We start from the raw sequence: 20,019 nt of genomic DNA, 5'->3' as shown, positions 1-20,019 counted from the left end.
GGTCATCTGACACGCTTGTTACACTTAGGTGCTGACTGCTTGTCCCCAGGCTGTGAGCTGAGTGAGGGGTGAGACGGTCCGTGTGTTCTGCTCACTGCCCAGGCACAGCGCCTGCAAGAGAGGCCACACACAGTAGGTGCTCAGCTAACGGAGCTTGCACTCCAGGTGGAGGGTCGGTGATGCAGCCACGAGTCACAAAGGTAACTCTTTCATGACAAGAGGGGATACGCCCTTGGAGGAGGAATATGGAGAGCTGGGGGAGGGAAGTGCAGGCAGGCTTCACTGAGCTGGAAGGTCGGAGTGGGAGCTGGGAGGGAAATCCTCCTCTGGAGGGAGGCTGAGGTGGGAAAAGGATGAATCAGGAAGAGTAAGGGGAGGAGCAAGGAAGGGAAAGGGAGGAGCCTTCCAGGAGGCTGGACCAGTACATGCAAAGCCTTCTAAGCTTCCCCTCTCCCAAGCCCGTCTCAGGACCTTCCATCTTCTTGTGGGTTTCATCCACTGAGACCCTAAACATTTTTGCATTTCCTTAGAATCTGTTTCTGAGACAGGAAGGGGGAATTCAGGTCCCCCAAATTAAGCTCTGTGACATTAACAATCCACTTCCCAGGCCTCTGGGTGGGGGGGGGCGGCAGGCTCTCTGGGATGCTGTCGACAGGTCCAGACCCCAGACTTTAGCAGCTGTTTCTTTTCCAAGAACAGAGCTACGGCCACCAGAACCCCCCTGCCTGTCTCCTCATGGGCCTGAGATCACAAAAGCAGGATTTTCTTTTTTATTAGCTTAATGCTGTCTTTATTAACTGGGAAGGGTTCCTGGAACATATGATCAGTGAGTATTAAATAAAACACACACGTGCACCAGCTCCCCCACCAGCCTGCCCTGACGGAGGGTCTCTGGGCTCCTGAGCAGTTGTCCCAGAAACAATGCAAGGCTACCAGGGGCGGCAGCCAAAGGCACGGAGGGGGGATTTGCAGAAGGAAATGACTCAGGATGCTTCTGCGATTTCTGAGTGGGAGTGGACCAGTGACCAAAGAGCCTGGAAAGGAGACAGGCTCAACAGAGGAGGGGGAAGCAGCCTGAGAGCTTCGTGGAGGAAGTACCTTTTTGGCTCCCTGCTCCTCTTCCACTCCATCGCCGATCACGATGTAGACGGCCTTTCTGCCAAACCTCTGCATTATCCTCTCGAAGCAGCTCTCCTTCCCTGCATGCACGGAAGGAAAGGGAGATGCTCGGTGAGGACCTGGGGCTGCGGTGAATAATCACCACTAATAAGAGCTTACTTTGTGCAGCCATCTTCCTAAGGACCTGGGATGAATCATTTCATCCTTGAGCAAACCTGGAGGTGTCCCTGTCCCCAGGCGACAGGACAACAAGACAGAGGCCCAGAGTGGTTAAGAGGCTGGTCCACGGGGACCCAGCAGAAAGGCAGAACAGGGGTTTGAAACACGCTCTGGTGTCTGTGCAGCTGTCCGGTGTAAGAGCGATGGACCCGTTTTACAGATTAGACGTGAAGCCCCGAGAGGTGAGGTGATCTGCCCAGGGTCCCAGGGTTAGGAAGCAGAAGTGTCGGGCTTCACGTGTCCGAAGATGGGCAGCCTGGCACCAGGGTGGCCCTCATGTGATTCCCTGGTTTGTTTTTCTCTTGCTTCGTGTAGATGATCATCTTTTCATGTTTTCCTTCGTCCCAGGTGGCCAGGCAGCAGCATCAATCCTGGCACACTGAATTCAGATCTTAGCTCAACCTGACCTCGTCGGCAAGTTTAGGAACTACCATCATAACGAGAAGCGTTCTAATCGTGACAGCTGTGACTCTATGCTGGTGCCTGCTGAGCGCTTCACCTATATCAGCATTTCTCAGCCTCGGTGCTCCTGACGTTTTGGGCTGGCTAATTTCTTTGCCACCCTGAGCACTGAAGGATATCCAGTGCCATCTCTGGTCTAGAACTTTAGTAAAGGCTCTGCTCTAAGGAAATGCTTCCAAAGTATATATTATAAATTGATTTTTTCTCCAAAACAAAACACAGGTAAAAATATCTCATCAAAAACATCTTAACTAGATTTTGTATTATTATACATTTTTAGGTGATACACACACACACACTAATCAAGACACAGTGTCCCTCTACCCCTACCCCAGAAAAACCAATATTACTTGTCCTGATGACAATGCTGCTGTTCATTTTTAGTTACTGAATTCTCTTATTTGATGAGAGCTCTGAGCCTAAGGTGTTTTATCTGTTAATAAGGGAGATCAGCAAATATGAAAGAGTTGTTGAAACAGGATAACACTAAATTGAGACACTTCTTGAAAGAGCATTAAAAAAATCAACAGTCTTCTGTGTGGTTCAAAGTTAGGTTATTCAATGTACTACCTAAAATAAAACCACCTCATGTACCATCCTGGGGTGGGAAATGTTTTCCTATTCTTCCTTAATAATAGAATTTCCCGAGTTTTACCCGGGCCTGCTGCTGCTACTGCTGCTAAGTCACTTCAGTGGTGTCCGACTCTGTGCGACCCCATAGACGGCAGCCCAACAGGCTTCCCCGTCCCTGGGATTCTCCAGGCAAGAATACTGGAGTGGGTTGCCCTTTCCTTTTCCAATGCATGAAAGTGAAAAGTGAAAGTGAAGTTGCTCAGTCGTGTCCGACTCTTAGCGACCCCATGGACTTAGCTATGGTCATTTAGCTATGGACTACATTTCCCAGATTCCCTGGCAACTAGTTGTGGCCACGTGACTAAGCTAGGCCAATAGGTGAGTAGAAGTAAACCCCGCCCCCGGTGTTATTTTTAGAATACTGGCGGTGTATCACCCCTTCCTCTTTTCTCCCTTCCCATAAGCTAGAATAACAATATGGCAGATTCTGATTTGACCATATACATTAGAATAAAATTAGAAGGGATGATGATGGGAAAAATGGGAAGAACCTTGCTTCCTGGATGAGTATGAACAGAATCACCCCATCAGCCTGGATCACTCGCCTTTGGTCTGTTTGACCTCTGAGAGAACTTAGCTTTGGCCCTAATGTAATTAGGGTCTTCCCAAAGGTGGGGCTAGAGGTAAAGAACCTGCCTGCCAATGCAGGAGACAAAAGAGATGAGGGTTCGATCCCTGGGTCAGGAAGATCCCCTAGAGGAGGGCATGGCAACCCATTCCAGTATTCTTGCCTGGAGAATCCCATGGACAGAAGAGCCTGGTCGGCTGTGGTCCACAGGGTTGCAAAGAGTCAGACATGACTGAAGCGACTTAGCACACATACACGCACTAATGTAATTAAACCCTTGTATTTGCGGGTATTTGTTAATAGCAGCTTTGTGCATATCTTACTAATACACTTTGGAAAACTGCAAAACTAAGCAATTTCTCTAGAAGCAGAGGTTATGAGAGTGGTTTGGGGAATTTGGTCATGCCTCGGACAAATTCTTTAACTTCCCTGGTGTCGTTAAACCTCTCATCCCGGCAGGCAAAGTCGACCTTACCCTCCCCCTGTAGGTGCAGGTTCCCCTACCTGTCTTGGTTGCACTGTAGATGTTCTCAATAGGAAACACAGAACCCAATCCGTACAGCAGGACTTTGGCCAGGGCAGGAATTAGTTGAGTGGTGGTGACCAGCACGTTGACACAATTGGGCCTGAGGACAAAGAAGACTGTGGGTCAGAACTCCAGGATAGCACAAGGAGTTTAGTAGCTGAGCCTGGAGTTGGTGGGAATTCTGGTGCGGTTTGGAGGCTCTGGCCAAGTCATCTTCAGGTGAGGGTGGATGGAGCTCCAGGATCCTCCCGCCATTCCTCTCTTTTAAGCCTCCTGACGCATTACAATTGAATACAAGTATAATACTTCTATTTACAAAGCAAATGTTAATTGCAAGGGTCACTAAAATAGCTGCAGGGACCTGCTGGAAACGTACCTGAGCGGTACAGAACAAGTGTGGGAGAGCAGGGAGACGTGAGGCCTGGCATAAGGACTGGAAAGCACGTGCGAGTTCTGACACCTGACATCCTCAAAACCTTTCGGTTCTGGATTAACCTTCCCTGTCTTTGGGGCCAAGTGTGTATCAGACAAAATGCATCAGTAGGGTGGATTCAGCTCACGGGCTGCCATTTTGTAACCATTCATGTATTGGGTCACAAGAATTCTGATGTTGGTACAGAGTAATTTGTTCTCTGCTGCAGGTGATTTTTTTTTTTTTTTAAGAGTAAGAGGCAATTTATTAGGAGGCCTAGAATGAAACTGGACTCCCCTGACCTCACTAAGGGCCCACCAGATAAACTGGGGCATTCTATAAAATGGTTTTCACCGGGCAATGTTGTGGCTGCAGGGTGTTGTGGGCAAGAGTGGACAGGAGAAGACAGACCTACGGACCAAAGTCTTTAGCTCTGCTGGCCCCTGACTGAGTCTCTGCAGCTATCTACTCATCTATGGGACAAGGTGTCCATGGTGCCTGGTACATCCCAGCTTTATCAAATGTCTGGAAAGTGTGCCAGGGAGAATTTGGAGAGTTCGATTGTCCCACTGTGGACGTGAAGGGGCCACCAGCCTTGAATGGGAGAAAGTTCAGCGGCACAAAGAGAAATGGGGGCTCCCACCTACCGGGAATTGATGAGGTTTAGTGCCTTCAGAGAGTGGGTCAGCCAGAGGTCAGTCAGAGCTTCCAGCTCGGCTCTGAGCTGTAGCCAGGTCTCTCTTTTGGGAGCTCCTATCAAGCCTGTGGACAAAGCAAAAAAACATACAGTTATCATTTTAGAGATCTGGGGAAGTAGGGTGACAGAAAGGGAGTCTAGCTACTGTACTTTGAGGTTTCAAGTCAGGTGACACCCAAGGACAACTTCAGTCCAGTGACCTAAATTTTATTTTGAGATTGACTGATAGGCTCAATGGATGGATGGATTGATCATTCACTGCCTCCCAGATGCTGACTTATTAAGCATTTTCTCTTTACATCCTGTATCTTGCTCTTTTCCAGACACACTTACTGAAACCCTTAGGATGCTGCTGTCTACAGTGACTCCTGGGTTGGCGGCTGCAGCCCTCACTGGGCTGGTTCTGTGATGCAGAAATAGCTGAGGGCGGGGCAGCAGGAAGGGGCTGCGCACCGGTGTTCTGCCAGCCGCCAGCTCCTTGCCTGTTGATACATCAGATAATTTCCCCTGAGCTGACTGGAAAGCAGAACAGCCCGACAGAAGCCCTGAGCATTTCCTGGGGCTTAACTTGGATGAGGACCCGAGGGCCTCTGTTGGCTGACTCGGTCCCTGTCACCCCTACTCCAAGCACACCTGCTTCCCTCCATCTGTGTGCAGAGATGGGTGAGCAGGCAGGGCTGACCACGAAGCTCTCTGCTTCCTTCCTGCAGCTGACAGGCTTGGGTGTGAGAGGCCGTGAAGTGTGGGCAGAGGTGGAGAAGTCACCGGCTCAGGACTCGCTCTGCCACCTGGGCTGTGAGACTCTCTGACCGCAGTTTCCACCTTGGTACAACATGCGTGATAAAAACTGATACCTGGCTTCCCTGGTGGCTCAGTGGTGAAGAATCCGCCTACCAGTGTGGGAGACACAGGTTCGATCCCTGATTTGGGAAGATTCCACATGCCACGAGGCAACTAAGCCCGTGCGCCACAACTACTGAGCCTGTGCTCGAGAGGCTGGGAGCCGCAGCTACTGAAGCCCACACGCCCTAGAGCCGGTGCTCTGCAACAGAAGCCACTGCCGTGAGAAGCCCCTGCATCACAACTCGAGAGCTGCCCCCTGCTCTCTGCAACTAGAGAAAAAGCCCGTGCAGCAACGAAGACCCAGCACAGGCCAAAAGAAATAATAGAAAAATTATTTAAAAGAAAGTTGTTACAGAGGTGTTGTGAAGAGCAAAAAACCTATTAGACAAAAAAGCCTTCATAACAGAGCCTCGCATGGAGGAAATGCTCAATAAACATTCGCTGTTGCCAGGACTGCAGCCTCAGACAAGGCAGAAAATCTGTCCTGAAGGACTGATGCTCTACCCGCAGAAAGCAAACAGAGAAGAATCTAAAAGACAGCGAAACTGAAAGGAACCAGTGATAAATGCTACTGTTTACTGAGTGCCTGCTGCATTCCAGGCACAGTCCTGCCTTTTGTATGCATTAACAACAAACCTTTCAGTCACCAGGGAAGCAGAATTATTTTTATCCCCATTTCATAGACTTAAGAAACTAAGGCTCAGGGAGTTAGAAAGTGGCCGCGCTGGGACTAGAAGTGGATTCTGTCCAGTTGGAGACCCTGAATTCTTCCCGGGACTCGACTCTTTCCGGGAATGGGGTCAAGGTGTAGACGGCAGATTCTATTATCCGCCTACTCAAATCTAATTCCCTTTACCGGCCAGTAGCTGGTTAGAGACGTCGTGATAATCAAAAACATCCCCATGTACCTCCCAGGGAAGAAGCAGCCTCACCTGTTAAGAGTCAAAGGCCTAGAGAATTCCAGAAATATTGATCAAGGGCCTGGTCATTGGTGAACCCACCCTGCCTCCAGCCCCTTCCAGGTTTCTTGTTCAGTGTGATAAACCAACGCTCTCCTGCCACTGAAGCTGGTGGCTTTCACGACTTGGCCGCACAGTAGAATTGCGCAGGGAACTCAGTAAGTCCCGAAGCCAAGCGGCAGCCAGGCCAAGGAAAGCAGAAGGGGAAATTCCTCAGGGGGTTCCAATATGAGCCAAGCTTGCGAACCAGTGTTTTCACGAATCACCTGGGAATCTTGTTAAAGACACAGATCTGACTCAGTTGCCTTGGGAGGGGCCTGGGTGTCTACAATTCTCACCAGCTCCCAGGTGATGCACATGTGGCTGCTCCAGGGGCCACAATCTGAGTAGTGAGGGCTGAAGCCTGTGGCCCTCAAGCTTTCAACAAGCATCAGAATCACCTGGAGGGCCAGTCAAGATACAGAGGACCAGGCCCACCCCAGAGCTCCGATCTGACAGGTTTGAGGTGGGGGCCAGAGAATGCATTTCCAACAAGCCTCCCGGTGACCCTGATGCTGCTGGTCCGAGGACCAGAGGTGGAGAACCACGGCGGGGCCGGAGGCGTGATCATGCATGGGCAGGACATGTCATCGCTTCCTCAGCTTCCCCAGACCCAAAGTGGGGGTGATGAGATCATAGTGCCCTCTCCCAGAGGGCGTCACGAGGGCCACCCCAGGTGAGCTAGGGTCTGCGGGCCTCTCGGAGCCTGGCGCCGCGCATGTGGGATGTGAGTGACAGCATCCATTCTTGATGAATTCCCTTCGGTCCGGGGGTGCGCCCGGGGCCCAGGCAGGCAGACCCTCCGAGCGCCCTCTCCCCGGCCCGCTCACCACCGACGTTGTTCTTGTAGGTGTTGTACATCTCCTTCACCCGCCGGTAGCGGAAGGCCAGCTTCCTCATCCAGTCCACGCCGCCGTGCACGCCGGAGCCCAGGCACAGGTTGGCTCCTGGGGCCGAACTGTGGAAGCCATCGGCGGAGAAGTTGTAGGTGCTGGGGAGACGGCAGAGGGAGAAGAGACAGCGTTATTGCGGGGAGGTGGGAGCTTCTCACCAGGAGACTCGTGGGTGGGCTTATGTTTGCCTGTGTCCCCGAACGTGCGAGGATGCTCTGAGTATCTGCGTTCTGGGAGAAGCAGGATCAGAGCTTTCATTAACTTCCCAAACAACAGTGGCATCCTGTGCACATGCCCAGTGGGCATCCATTCTCTTTCCTTCTGGTATCAAAGAACATCTCTGTTTTTTTTTTCTTTTTTTGAGGGGCAGTCATTCTGTTCCCTGCATGCAGTGCAAGCCAAGGAAAGCCTCTCTCTCCCCCACTTTGGAATCTGAAGCTGGAAAGGCAATTCCAAAAAAGTGGTTGGCCTCGGTTCACCCCGAGAGAAGAGTCCAGAAGAAAATACCAGTGAGCTCTTGATACTTTGATCCCCAAATCTGCTCTGCCTCACATGCCTCGAAAGGCCTGGCGGCTAACCCTTTCTTCCTCTGCTGTGAGCATCTCTGTGTCTTTCCATAGGCATTCCCCACGCTAATTTTATCTTTTAAACTAGGCAGTCACACTTCTCTGGTGGTCCAGTGGTTGGGAATCCACTTGCCAGTGTGGGGGACACAGGTTCAATCTCTGGTCCCAGAAGATCCCATGTGCTATAGAGCAGCTAAGCCCCCCAGGCCACAACTACTGAGCCCGCAGTCTGGAGCCTGTGCTCCGCAACAAGAGAAGCCACCTCAGTGAGAAGCCTGCGCTCTGCAAGGAGGAGTAGCCCCTGCTTGCCCCAAGTGGAGAAAGCCTGTGCACAGCGCTGAAGCCAAAAAAAGAAAAAATCAGGCAGAGTTGATTGCTGGTACTTTGTAGATAGAACCCTCCGTCAGCATGAAGCATGCCCTGGGGACATGTCAGAGCATCACTGGAAGTTAATGACAGGAGTGCCAGCTGGGAACCAGAAGGGGGAACTGTGGGCGATTTGTCACCTACAGCAGCTAGAGCGTGAGAAGGAAAACCCCAGGTCTCATGGAACACCATTTTCTTTCCCTCCACCGGAAGCCTGGTACAGGTCTGCAAAATCATGGGACGTCACAAGGCAATATGTGGACCAAAAACTTCCACAGTGAAGGTCTCTTCAGAGAGAAAAAGCCTGGGTGTGGTGTGGGGAGCAGTTCAGCGTGGTACCAGGGCCTCTCAATGGCGGCGGGGGCAGCTGGCTGACGTTTTTCTCTTCCTATTATTTTGTTGTTTCTGGATTATCTGTGATGGGTTAAGGGTGGAGATGTGATGCACTAGGAATGAAACAACACTGGGGAATTGTACCCTAGGTATCCCCAGTTCAACACAAGTGCTGCGACAGAGAAAAGGGAATTTGGAAGTGGGAAGTGCTGGGTCATTCTCTCCTGTGCGTGGGGCTCAGCCTGAATATCAAACTGGTGACAACAAAACCCTTGCAGGATCCACAGAGATGCCTTACGTGATGCCTCAAATTTGAAATCAGATTTCACCACTGGGGCAGGCGGCCCAGGAGGACACTGAGCAGGGTGGCTTAATGTGAAAGGGCTCAGCTGCAGACGCAGGGATTCTCTCCAGAGGAGGCTGGATGGACAATCCCAGAGATACCAATGGGCTGACACAAGCTGTTCTTCAGACAAATTCTTGCCCATATGGCCATAAACACACACACATTCACCTGGGTCATTTTTCACAGACATTTGTGAGTGTGTACAAGATTAGAAGCAAGTAAGTCATAATATCAGCAAGTGGTGAGTTGGAGATGGTAGATTCGAATAGGGGTAATCACAGTCTCTGCTCTGCTTTTTACTGAATTACTCAGATTTAAATAGATGAGGAATTCCCTGGTGGTTCAGTGGTTAGGATTCCATGCTTTCACTGTTGAGGGTGTGGGTTCAATCCCTGGTCAGCGAACTAAGATCTCCTAAGCTGTGTAGCATGACCAAAAAAAAAAAAGAAAAAAGAAAAATACAGATTGTGTGTAATTAGCTTGTTCGACCACTAGCTTGATAACATGGTATTTAACATCGTAACTTCTGAGATCTTGAGAACATTACTAAAAAATGTCTTCTGCCTGGAGATAAAATGTGGCTGTTCTAACAACTTGTTTGCATGACTCTGGTCCCAGAGCTGACACCTGCATCTCCCAGAGGCTCTCGGGTTAACCCGCCCACCGCTGCTCTGTGTAGCACAGACTCCTCCCCACCGTTCCTGAACCGCAAGGGAGCCTCCCCAGCGGGTCTGGCGCAATGGATTCTGGCCCCAGAAGTCCTGCACAAGCTGGGACCATCTCTCCTGAGGACTGGAAAGTGAAATTATGGAATCCTTCCTCTTTCCCACCAAAGATGCCGGTGGGTTTGTCACACAGAGGTGTTGCTGTCACTTTTTTCTCAGCCCCTCCCTTGGGTGGCGGTGATCAGGGGCTAAAGAGAAATAAAATAAGCCCAACTAGTAAAAGGGAGCAGACAACATCTAATCAAAGGGACAGAGAGCCATTTAGTAAGGATTATTCACTGTGCTGGGCACTTTTCGAGCACATTCTTAACCTGATGAGAAAGGGGCTATGTGACTTTATCCCATCAGGGCTCCTCTTTTCTAGAACTGACACTTTTTCTTTTTCCACCTGAGAATTTTGCTTTATTGGGTGTTTGGATAAATACAAGGTTACTTCTTATCTGAGTGACCACCACTATGTCTAAAATGGAAATCATTACATAGCTTGCTGTATATAAGGTCTCTTACTCTGGATTTAAAAAGAATTTTAACTCATTAGTTTTATCAAGTAAAGGAAATTTTATAAGAGTTCTTTTCAATTGCCACAGTAAAGGGAAAATATTTTGGATATTTCACAATATTTTATAAAAAATATTAAGACATTTTTTCCTGAAATTTAAGTTTCACATTTTGGAGTAGTATTTAAAACCACTGATATGAATAGCCTGATGAGTGATATTCAACTATAGTTTTTTTTTTTTTTTTTACATATGTTGGGAAAATACGTATTTTTTATGAAAGTCAGTGGATTTTGATAAATTACAATACAAAGACCATGTCCCTAGGAAGAGAAATTATAAGAGGGAATGTTCATAAGGTTTGAAATACAAATGTTACTAAGGAGAATCATGCCCCAAGAACCCACGCTTTAAATTGCCACATACTCCTTCCTCTGTACTGTCAAGGTTCTCATCTTGCTAGAGAATTTTGTTTTTTCACTTAATTTCTATCAACTTCTTTTCCATTTTTTTTTTTTTTTTTAAGAGTCTATGGAAGAACAGCTTCAGACCACTTCCCATCCAGTGGTCTGAGCACCGCAGCCTCCAACGAGGAGCCGCTGGGCAGGCACAGAGGGCGTCTGTGTGACTGTAGAGCCATCTGTGGCCTTGGTTGAGTGGCGGTGAACTTGGGTGCTGGAGCACCCATTCACCCTAACGTTCCTCCTTTTCAAAAGTGGCTTCTTCTCCTTTTTCAAACTCTTCTGGATCCCTGGAGAAGTGGAGCTCAGGCACGACCTCCTGGGTACTCACGGGAGATGGTACCGCGCATGTGCGACTTCCCAGACCAGTATCCACCGCCTCAGACCCGCTGGGGAAGCTCCCTTGGTATCGCAGGGACCGCTCAGAGGAGAGTCTGTGCTACACAGAGCAGCGGTGGCGGGTTAACCCGAGAGCCTCCGGGAGAGGCAGGTGTCAGCTCTGGGATGGGTAGCCACCAGTAGCCCCTCCCTGGGTAGTGCAGAAAGGCTAGAGGATTTATTGAAAAACGCTGACTTAAAACTCAGCGGACACCCTGGGGAGATGGCTGGATGTGCTGCCAAGAGGTGGAGGGCAGGGCAGGGTGTCCATGAATCCTGCCTCCCGCACTTACCAGCTGTGTCAGGTTGGGCAAGTTACTTGACCTCTCTGCACCTCCTGTTCCCGTGTAAAACGAGGGTGGTAAGAGCCACTTTTCCCTAACTGCTGTGAAGGCGCAATGAGGTGAGCCATGTGAAGCATCTGGAGCAGGGCACGGTGCAAGATAAGGACGGTACCGCTGTTTCTTTTCACTGTTTGTTTTTTTTTAATTAATTATTTTTTGGCCACCTTTGTGGCACGTGGGATCTTAGCTCCCCGGCCAGGGATCAAACCTGTGACCCCTGCCTTGGAAGCAGAGAGTCTTAACTATTGGTCCACCAGGGCAGTCTCAGTTTTCACTATTAACTGAGGGAAAAAAAAGGGGGGGAGGCGTTTGATGCCTAGCACACAGTAGGTCCTTAACAGATATTTCCTGAATGAACACATGGGGAATTTGGCTCCTAGGGGCAAAAAACACCCTTGGATTGTGGATTCTTGAAGTGAGTTGGTGCCCAACAGCTTAGCTCGAGTCAGGGTTTAGAGGGGCACCGCTTTCGATGCAAGCCAGCCACTACAGCAGAGAGGATAAAAATGGAACGCTGGTTGCTTATTGCTTTCAAAGGGAGAGTGGTTCCCAGGGATGACTTCATGGAAAGGACACAATTAGCCTTGATCTGGGATTTATTTACTCCATAAATTGAGCAGTCCTGGCGGGCCCTGGAGCCTGGTCCTGGCCAGGCCTGACTGCAGAGGATTTTCTGAATGGCTAATTAAAGCGAAGCAGGCGATGCCTACCAATCACTTCTAATCGAGCTGGGCTTTGAAAAGACTTGCAGGGCTCAGTAACAGACACTTTGATTTCTTTTTTTTGGAGTAAGTTGGAAGACACACCTCAGAAGCCAATGCTAAGTAAAATTACCACAAACGGCCCACAAGCAAAACATCGTTTTGGTCTCACAATACTTTTGATGGGCCGAGAGGTGCTGAATAGTGATCATTTTGATAAGCACAGATTAACAAGGGTTTTGTTTTTATAGTGGGCAGGCTTGGAACATTCCTCAGCCACATTCTTCAGAAAGCTGTCTCATTTTGAGCAGTTGGGGACCTTATTTCTGGAATTCATGTCCTTGGAGTGATTTTCCTAGAAAACCAACATACCATTTATTCATTCAAGAAATATTTTTGAGTGTTGACTGTGTTGATCTTATATCAGATTTTATATATATATATATATATGTTAATGAGTGCAGTCAATCCTTGGAAAAAGGTGTACTAAACTCTTGATGGTAGTGATTCTGGGAGGCAAGATTAGGTGTGGTGTATGACAGTTCTTACAATATGCATGCATTAGTTTATTCTTGCAGGATCTTAGTTCCCTGACCATGGACTGAACCTGTGCCCCCATGCATGGATTACTTTAGTTAGCAGGGCAAAAAAAGACCCACAAAGAGATCAGCAGAAGCAGAGTTACAGGGGATTTGTGGGAAGCTCAGCTCCAGTGACTTGAGATGATGTGGAAGAAGCTGCAGGGTTGGCGGCATGACTGTGCTTTTTGAGTTCAGAGAAACAAGTCCCAGTTATGGTGGAGGCAGGCACACCCTTCACTGATAACCAGCCTCCTCTCTGCATCCCAGTGATAGGTGAGCTTGATTTGCAATCAGAAGGGGCATTTTTGATTCCCTGAATTCCTACCTTAAATCTTGCCCATTGTCATCGGATGAGACATCGTCCACGTGGATCTGGTCACAATCCTATGGAGAATTTGGCAAGAAGAGAAAAAGGGAGATATGTGACTGGTGAAGTTGATGCAGGCTTTGAGAGCTGATTTCATAAGCTGGAGGGTGAAGGAGCACTGGACTGGGAGTCAGGAGTCTTGAATATGACTGTCCAGACTTTGCTACTAAATGTTGGGTGACCTTGGGTAAGTCTCATCCTCTTCTGCCTTTGGTTTCCTTATGAAGGAGCTGCTTGGCTATAAGGGGTGGTAATGACTGTATAATTTATCATGCACTCCCTGACAGTTTTGCAGTGTAAGGGGGCTGCTATTAGTAATACACTGGGAGGACAGGCACAAAATAGGACCAATCCAATCTCCCTCTGTCCCCAGGTACACTAGGACCTACGGTCACCATGGCCATACCGTGGAAGCCTTTGCTTTGTTCAAGGTGCTTCCTCTGTGTGGAGGGTTCTCTGCTTTCATCTGCTTAGTGAACCTTGTATTCTTCAAGCATTAGCTTCAGGAGGTACCCCCTGCCCAAGTTCCCCTCTGTGTCCCACCACCTGTGACCATCATTTATTGAGCACTTACTATGTTGAGCACTTACTATGTGCCAGGCATATAGTTTGGGCTTCCCTGGTGGCTCAGAGGGTAAAGCGTCTGTCTGTCTGCAATGCAGGAGACCTGGGTTTGATCCCCGGGTGGGGAAGATCCCCTGGAGAAGGAATGACAGCCCATTCCAGCACTCTTGCCTGGAAAATTCCACGGACTGAGGAGCCTGGTAGGCTACTATCCATGGGGTCGCAAAGAGTCGCACATGACCGAGCAGCTTCATGTCTGCTATGTGCCAGGTTACCCTTTCAAGTGCTGGCCATTCAATGGATTCCAATAACAAGCTGCCGGCCACCACTCATGTTCTCTGCAGAAATACCTTAACACGTGGCAGTTAAGACAGAGAGGAGGGGATGACATTGGTGGGCACGTGACTCAGGTTCAGCCAATCAGAGAGACCCAGGGTCCTCTGGCCACAGTGATTGCTTCAGAGATGAGGGTGTGGTCTCAGATGGACCAATGAGAACCAGCCCTGGGACTTTTGAGAAAGAGGAGCTCTCCTTTCTCTGGGGCTGCTGGATGGTGGGGTTAAGCCTGGGGCTGTTAGAGGAAAGCAGGTCTGGGAGCCTGAGAGAGGGATGAGGTACGATCACATGACTAGCTCTATCCCGCCGCAACTGAGAGGAGGCCACCCTGACCACTATAGTAGGCTGAACTGCAGCCCCCCCAAGATGTGTTATGTCCTAATCCCAGGAACCTCACAGGGCAAAAGGAACTCTGTAGATGTGATTAAGTTAACCATCTCGAGATGGGGAGAGTACGCTGGTTGGATCCTGAATGTAATTACAAGGGTCCTTGCAAGTAAGAGGCAGAGGGGTATTATTTGATGACAGAGAAGAGAACTGGAGTGAGGTGCATTGAAGGTGGAGAAAGAGGCCACAAGCCAAGAAATACAGGTAGCTGCCAGGAGTCGAAAAAGGCAAAGAAACAGTTTCTTCCCTTAAAGTCTCCAGAAGAAACCAGCTCTGCCGACATCTTCGGCCCAGTGAAATTGATTTTGGACGTTTGACCTCTAGAGCGGTGTTGTTTTAAGCCACTAAGTGTGTGGTAATTTGTACAGCAGTCACAGGAAAGGAATACACGGACTTTTCTGTTTAAGGGAGTGGAAAGGGGTTTTCTGCAGTTGGCAACCAAGAGGCAAGGGTGATGCCAGTGCCCCCAAGGAGGCCACATGCAAATCCCACCAATCCTGTGAAGAGCTCCACCTCCATCATAAAGTACATTCAGGTGAAAGATCCATAAGGCAAAAATCATGAGTGTGCTGTGCGTGCCACCATGGTACTGATTATAGAGTCAGGCTCTGCAATCTGATCGCCTGGGTTTGGATCCTGGACCTAACCACTGCCTAGCTGTGTGACCTTGAGCACATGACACAGCCATCCTGAACCTCAGAGGTCAGACTGGCAAATGGAGATAACAACAGAACCTGCTTACGTGGTTAACGAGAGAAGAAAAGCCTGGTGCTACACAAATGTTAGCTTTGATTACTGTGTTAAGATTTGTAAACATCCACGTTTTGGTTTTTGCAAGACAATTTCAGGGCGTAGAGACCTCCTAGTAAAGACTGTTAGAGAGAGAAGACACACGTGGAACTCTGAGCTTGACCTCTGAGAAAAAAACTGGTTGTTATATCCCTGGACTCCTCACAGGAGGAGACACGCTGGGGAAAAAAATGGTGCTATCAACATCTTGAGCAGATTTCTTTTTACACAAGGAGGAGGCTGGAATTCATCTTTGAGGACAGGAGCTTTGCTGGGGGATAATGGAACCACCTTCCCATCACTTGTGAAAGATATACAGAGGGAACCTGGTTGTCATGGAGATACAGGGGGCAGGGTGGAGACAGTCGTACCTGGGGAAGCCTGGGCGGCTTTGTGGGGATGAAGGTCGGAACCTAGAAGAAGGGGTGGTGTGGCGCTGACCCCTCCAAACCTCCTCACGGGGCTGTGGACTGGAGGGGGTTTGCTGAAGCCTCTGGCTTGGGAAGAGGTTTATGCCCAGAGTCCCTGGCCTGCTTTGCCCACAGTTCTGTGGCAGTGGCGAAGCAGGACTTGGGGTCCTGTGGCATGGGACCTGGTGTGTCTGAGGTCCCTGGGGGTGGGTGGTGCGCTCTGACACGCCTGGATGGCAGCAACAGCAGGGAGGTCCGCCCAGGGGCTTCCTTAGGGTCAGCCCTGGGCAGAGGGCAGCCAGACCAGAGGGCAAATGACATGGCGGCCGCTCAGCGGTGACTCCGACTGAGAGACTCTTTGGGTAGTAGTGGGAAAAAAAAACCTGGGAGGCAATGAATGACCACTCTTCAAGCTAGCAGACATCTGGCTGACACCTAAACCGTTTCTATGTATGATTCCACATCGCCTTTCTTTCCATGCACCCAGGATTCTAATCTCTTGGTGGTATAATTGATCCCTGTCCCTGAGACGGCGTGTTCTTTCCTAAAGAGTTGTGATGGCATACCTCTGACTGAAAAGGTCCTATAATCACGTTATCTAATACAGTAGCAATCAGCCACACGTAGTTCTTTTTTTTGTTGTTGTTAAATATTAACTTTATTTATTTGGCTGCTCAGGGTCTTAGTTGGGGCATGCAGGATCTTTGATCTTCATTGCAGCATGCAGGGTCTTTAATTGTGGCATGTGGGATCTAGTTCCCTGACCAGGGATCAAACCCAGGGCCCCTGCATTGCAGGCACAGAAACTTAGCCACTGGACCACCAGGGACGTCCCCACACGTGGTTCTTTATATTTAGTTAGACTTAAATAGAGGACTTCCCTGGTGGTCCAGTGGTTTAGCATCTGCCTGCCAATGCAGGGGTCAAGGGTTCGATCCCTGCTCCAGGAAGATCCCATGTGCCACAGGGCAACTAAGCCTGTGTGCCACAACTACTGAGCCCACGTACTCTGGAGCCCAGGCTTTGCAACAAGAGAAGCCACTGCAGTGAGAAGCCCACGTGCTGCAACTAGAGAAGGCTCATGTGCAGCAGTGGAGACCCAGTGCAGTCCAAGATAAATAAATAAATTAAAAAGTTCCATAGAAAATTCAGTTCCTTAGGTCTATTTCATGGGCTCCATAGCCAAATGGAGCCAGTGGCTACCATACTGGATGGCGCACGTTTCCATCACTGCAGAAAATTCCGCTGGACAGCGCAGCTCTGGAGGGACAAAGGAACAGGGTGGACAATTTCACTGCTGTGTTGACAGGTTCAGTTAGGGAAGAGCTTGAGAGCTGGCCAGGAGATGTATCTCATCTAGCCCAAACTGTCTTAAAACAATAAAACATTTTTTGGAACAACAGCCGTCTCTCTCCCTGCCTCTCTCCCTCACTTCCCCTTCCTCCCTTCTCTCTCCCTTCTTCTCCCTCTTTCTCCGTCTCTCCAGATTTTCTTCTACTTTGAGAATTTACATGCTCTGGCAAGGCAGGGCTTGCATGCCTCTGTCCTGACCATCCACAGCCTCAAGCTCCATCTCCACCCCCCACAGCCTCTGCTGGGTTTTCCTCACTTTACCTCACTTGGGCCCCCGTGAGCATCCTTGTTTGAGACCCCTGATCCAGAGCAATGTCATCAAGACAGAAGGATCCTAGGGCCTGCCATCCTAATAGGTTAACGGAGACTGTATTGAAAAGCCAGCGCTGACTTCTGAGACCCAGGCACCGAGGAGAAATTAATAGCAGATTTCCCCCAGTCCGTTGCTTTGCCTGAAATTGGAAAAACACTGCCCAGTGGCCCCCGGTCCTTCCCTCAGGCTTGAAAGCTGCTCCGGGGGGTCACCCAGGCTCTCGGGCCCCCGGGCAGGGTTCCCTGCACTTTCCCTGACGTCAGGGGAAAGGCATGCGGGAAGGCTCTGGTTTTCTCATCTGCCAGGGGATTGTTGGGGGCGCTAAAGTGTGACAACAGTAGCGATCACATTTCGGGCTTAATAAAATACCATGACGCTCAGCTAGACGCTACCTCATACTCCGCCAGCTGACCTGGATCGAGTTACCTGCCGAGCCGGCACCGAGGGGAGCGGGACAGGGCGGAGGATGTGAGGATGGGCTGGGTCCCGGGGGCGAGGACCCCCAGCTCCTCAACTGGGCTGGGTCCTGGGGGCAAGGACCCCTGGCTCCTCAACTGGGCTGCGTGGGGGACGGGCATCCTCACGCTGAGGATGCCAGCTTCTCACTGCCCAGGGTGCCTCTGGCCTCTCTGGACTCAAAGTGTGACTGTAATTTTGGGGGGGGATCTGAGCAGGAACACCCTTCCAAGACAGAGTGGGGGGTTCCTGTGGCCTCGACATTGGTGAGGCGCAGTGGTGCTGAGGAACTGACACTTTCTGACCCAGAGAAACACACACAGAGTCCTGCACAAGGAGGCCATTCACCCCAGTGAGAAGCTGGAATCACCTGCAGTTCCCTCAACTGGGTCATGGCGGAATGAACTGTGGTATATCCATTCAGGACACTCCCACCTGGCCGCTCAGAAGGAAGACGGAGATTGTTAGGCTAGCACAAAGACGTCCTGCGGGGCAAAAAGCAGCAGACTAGAGAAGGAGATGGCCAGTATCACTGGGGTCTACACAGATTAAAAACTATGGGGTTGCAAAGAGTCAGACATGACTGAGTGACCGAACGGAACTGAAAAACAAAATGAGATACTATATACAAATGTATCCATACACATAAATGAAAATGGAAAGATCCGGAAGATCATAAATCTGGTTGGAAACAGGAACTTAACATGTCAAAGGGAAAGAGTCTCCGTAAAGAGTCTCCCTTGCTGCTCCCACCATGGTCTAAGCTATGATTACCTCCCACTTACACCAGGGGGCAGCAAACTATGACCTGGGAGCCAAATCTGGCCTGCCACCTGTTGTATAAATAAAGTTTTATTGGAACACTGCCATGTTCATTCATTTACTTCCGGTCTGTGGCTGATTTTGTCCTGCAACGGGAGAAGTGAGTAGTTGAGACAGAGACAGTCTGACCCTGAAAAACTTAAAATATTTACTCTCTGGCTCCTGACAGAAATTTGTGGACCTCTGACTCAGCTATTACCATCACCTCTTCATTTCTACCCTCCTTCTTTCCAGCCTAGTTTTCATCCAGCAGCCAGAGGGATCCTGCTAAACCCTAAGTCAGATCCTGGCCCTCCCCTGCTCAAAACCCCACAATGGCTCCCACCTCCCTCCAAGTCCTCACCATGACTCAGGCCCCACTTGTCTGCACACCCTGCTACTCATCACCTTCCACTCCCCATTTCCCAATGCACTGCAGACATAGCCTCTGCTAAAGTGGAGAAGGCAATGGCACCCTACTCCAGTACTCTTGCCTGGAAAATCCCATGGACGGAGGAGCCTGGAAGGCTACAGTCCATGGGGTCACTAAGGGCAGACAGGACTGAGCGACTTCACTTTCACTTTTCACTTTCATGCATTGGAGAAGGAAATGGCAACCCACTCCAGTGTTCTTGCCTGGAGAATCCCAGGGACGGGGGAGCCTGGTGGGTTCTATGCCGTCTATGGGGTCACACAGATTTGGACACGACTGAAGCGACTTAGCAGCAGCAGCAGTCCTTCAACAACCCTCGTCCTCTGGCCCCAGGGCCTTTGCACTTGCTGTTCCTTCTGTTCTGAATGCTTTCCCCCGCTCTCTTTCCAACTATCTAAAGCCTGCCAAGGTTTGTTGATGTCACTGCCTTTGTAAAAACTGCCCCAATTCTACCCCATTTCAGGACAAATGTTTCTCTGTTTCTGCAGTTTGTGGGGCCTGTAGGATGAATCTAGGCCCGATACACTGGCTAATTTGTTTCATCTACTAAACTGGGAAATCGTAAAGTAGTGTCCTTTTTTTTTTTTTAACTGGTTTTTGCAAGGTCAGAGAGTACAGCACAGACTCTGGGATCTGGGTCAAATTCTGACTCTGCTACTTATTAACAGAATGAACTTGGACAAGGTATTGAATCTTTTTGACTCTCAGCCTCTTTGTTTGTGATTGAGCTGCAGAATGGTACTTCCCACTTAGGGTTTTGTAAGGACTGAATGAGTCAATACAGATAGAGCACTTTGAAAAGTCCCTTGACTGTAGAAAATACCACATACACGTTTGTCTTGATTATTGCTAGTATTACTACTGTGGATTCCATAGCCTCAAACTGAATTGAGTTCACCACTGCAAGAGGTTCATGGATGGTCAGTTCTGCTGATGAAACAATTTAGAAGCAAAGCAGAACACTGTAGTCTTCAGTCCTAATCCCATGGACACGTCAGGATGCTACACATTAATACATCTCAGGGAACAGGGCAGAAGAGAACAGGGGTAGACACATTAAGTTTCACATGGCCTTGACTTTATAGTTGGCCTTCAAAAGCCCATCCCTGGGCTCCAGTACCAGCCCTGCCATTTCCTAGGTG

The 20,019-nt window shown here is 49.5% G+C and overlaps 1 protein-coding gene across 5 annotated transcripts in view; it reads right to left on the bottom strand.

Moving 5' to 3' along the window:
- The window catches only part of EYA2 (EYA transcriptional coactivator and phosphatase 2), a 263,020-nt gene that overhangs the window by 10,247 nt on the left and 232,754 nt on the right, over window positions 1–20,019 (bottom strand). For all 5 annotated transcript variants that reach the window (XM_070801824.1, XM_070801823.1, XM_070801822.1 and 2 more), the window contains 5 exons: window positions 12,994–13,052; window positions 7,308–7,468; window positions 4,587–4,701; window positions 3,506–3,627; window positions 1,099–1,199 (listed from right to left, as the gene is read on the bottom strand). In XM_070801824.1, the coding sequence (XP_070657925.1) occupies window positions 1,099–1,199; window positions 3,506–3,627; window positions 4,587–4,701; window positions 7,308–7,468; window positions 12,994–13,052 (558 nt within the window). The remainder of the gene's footprint in view (window positions 1–1,098; window positions 1,200–3,505; window positions 3,628–4,586; window positions 4,702–7,307; window positions 7,469–12,993; window positions 13,053–20,019) is intronic.

Source organism: Bos indicus, chromosome 13 (genome assembly GCF_029378745.1).
Source record: "Bos indicus isolate NIAB-ARS_2022 breed Sahiwal x Tharparkar chromosome 13, NIAB-ARS_B.indTharparkar_mat_pri_1.0, whole genome shotgun sequence".
In the NCBI taxonomy this organism is placed as follows: domain Eukaryota; kingdom Metazoa; phylum Chordata; class Mammalia; order Artiodactyla; family Bovidae; genus Bos; species Bos indicus.
This window is presented reverse-complemented; position numbering and strand designations above follow the sequence as displayed.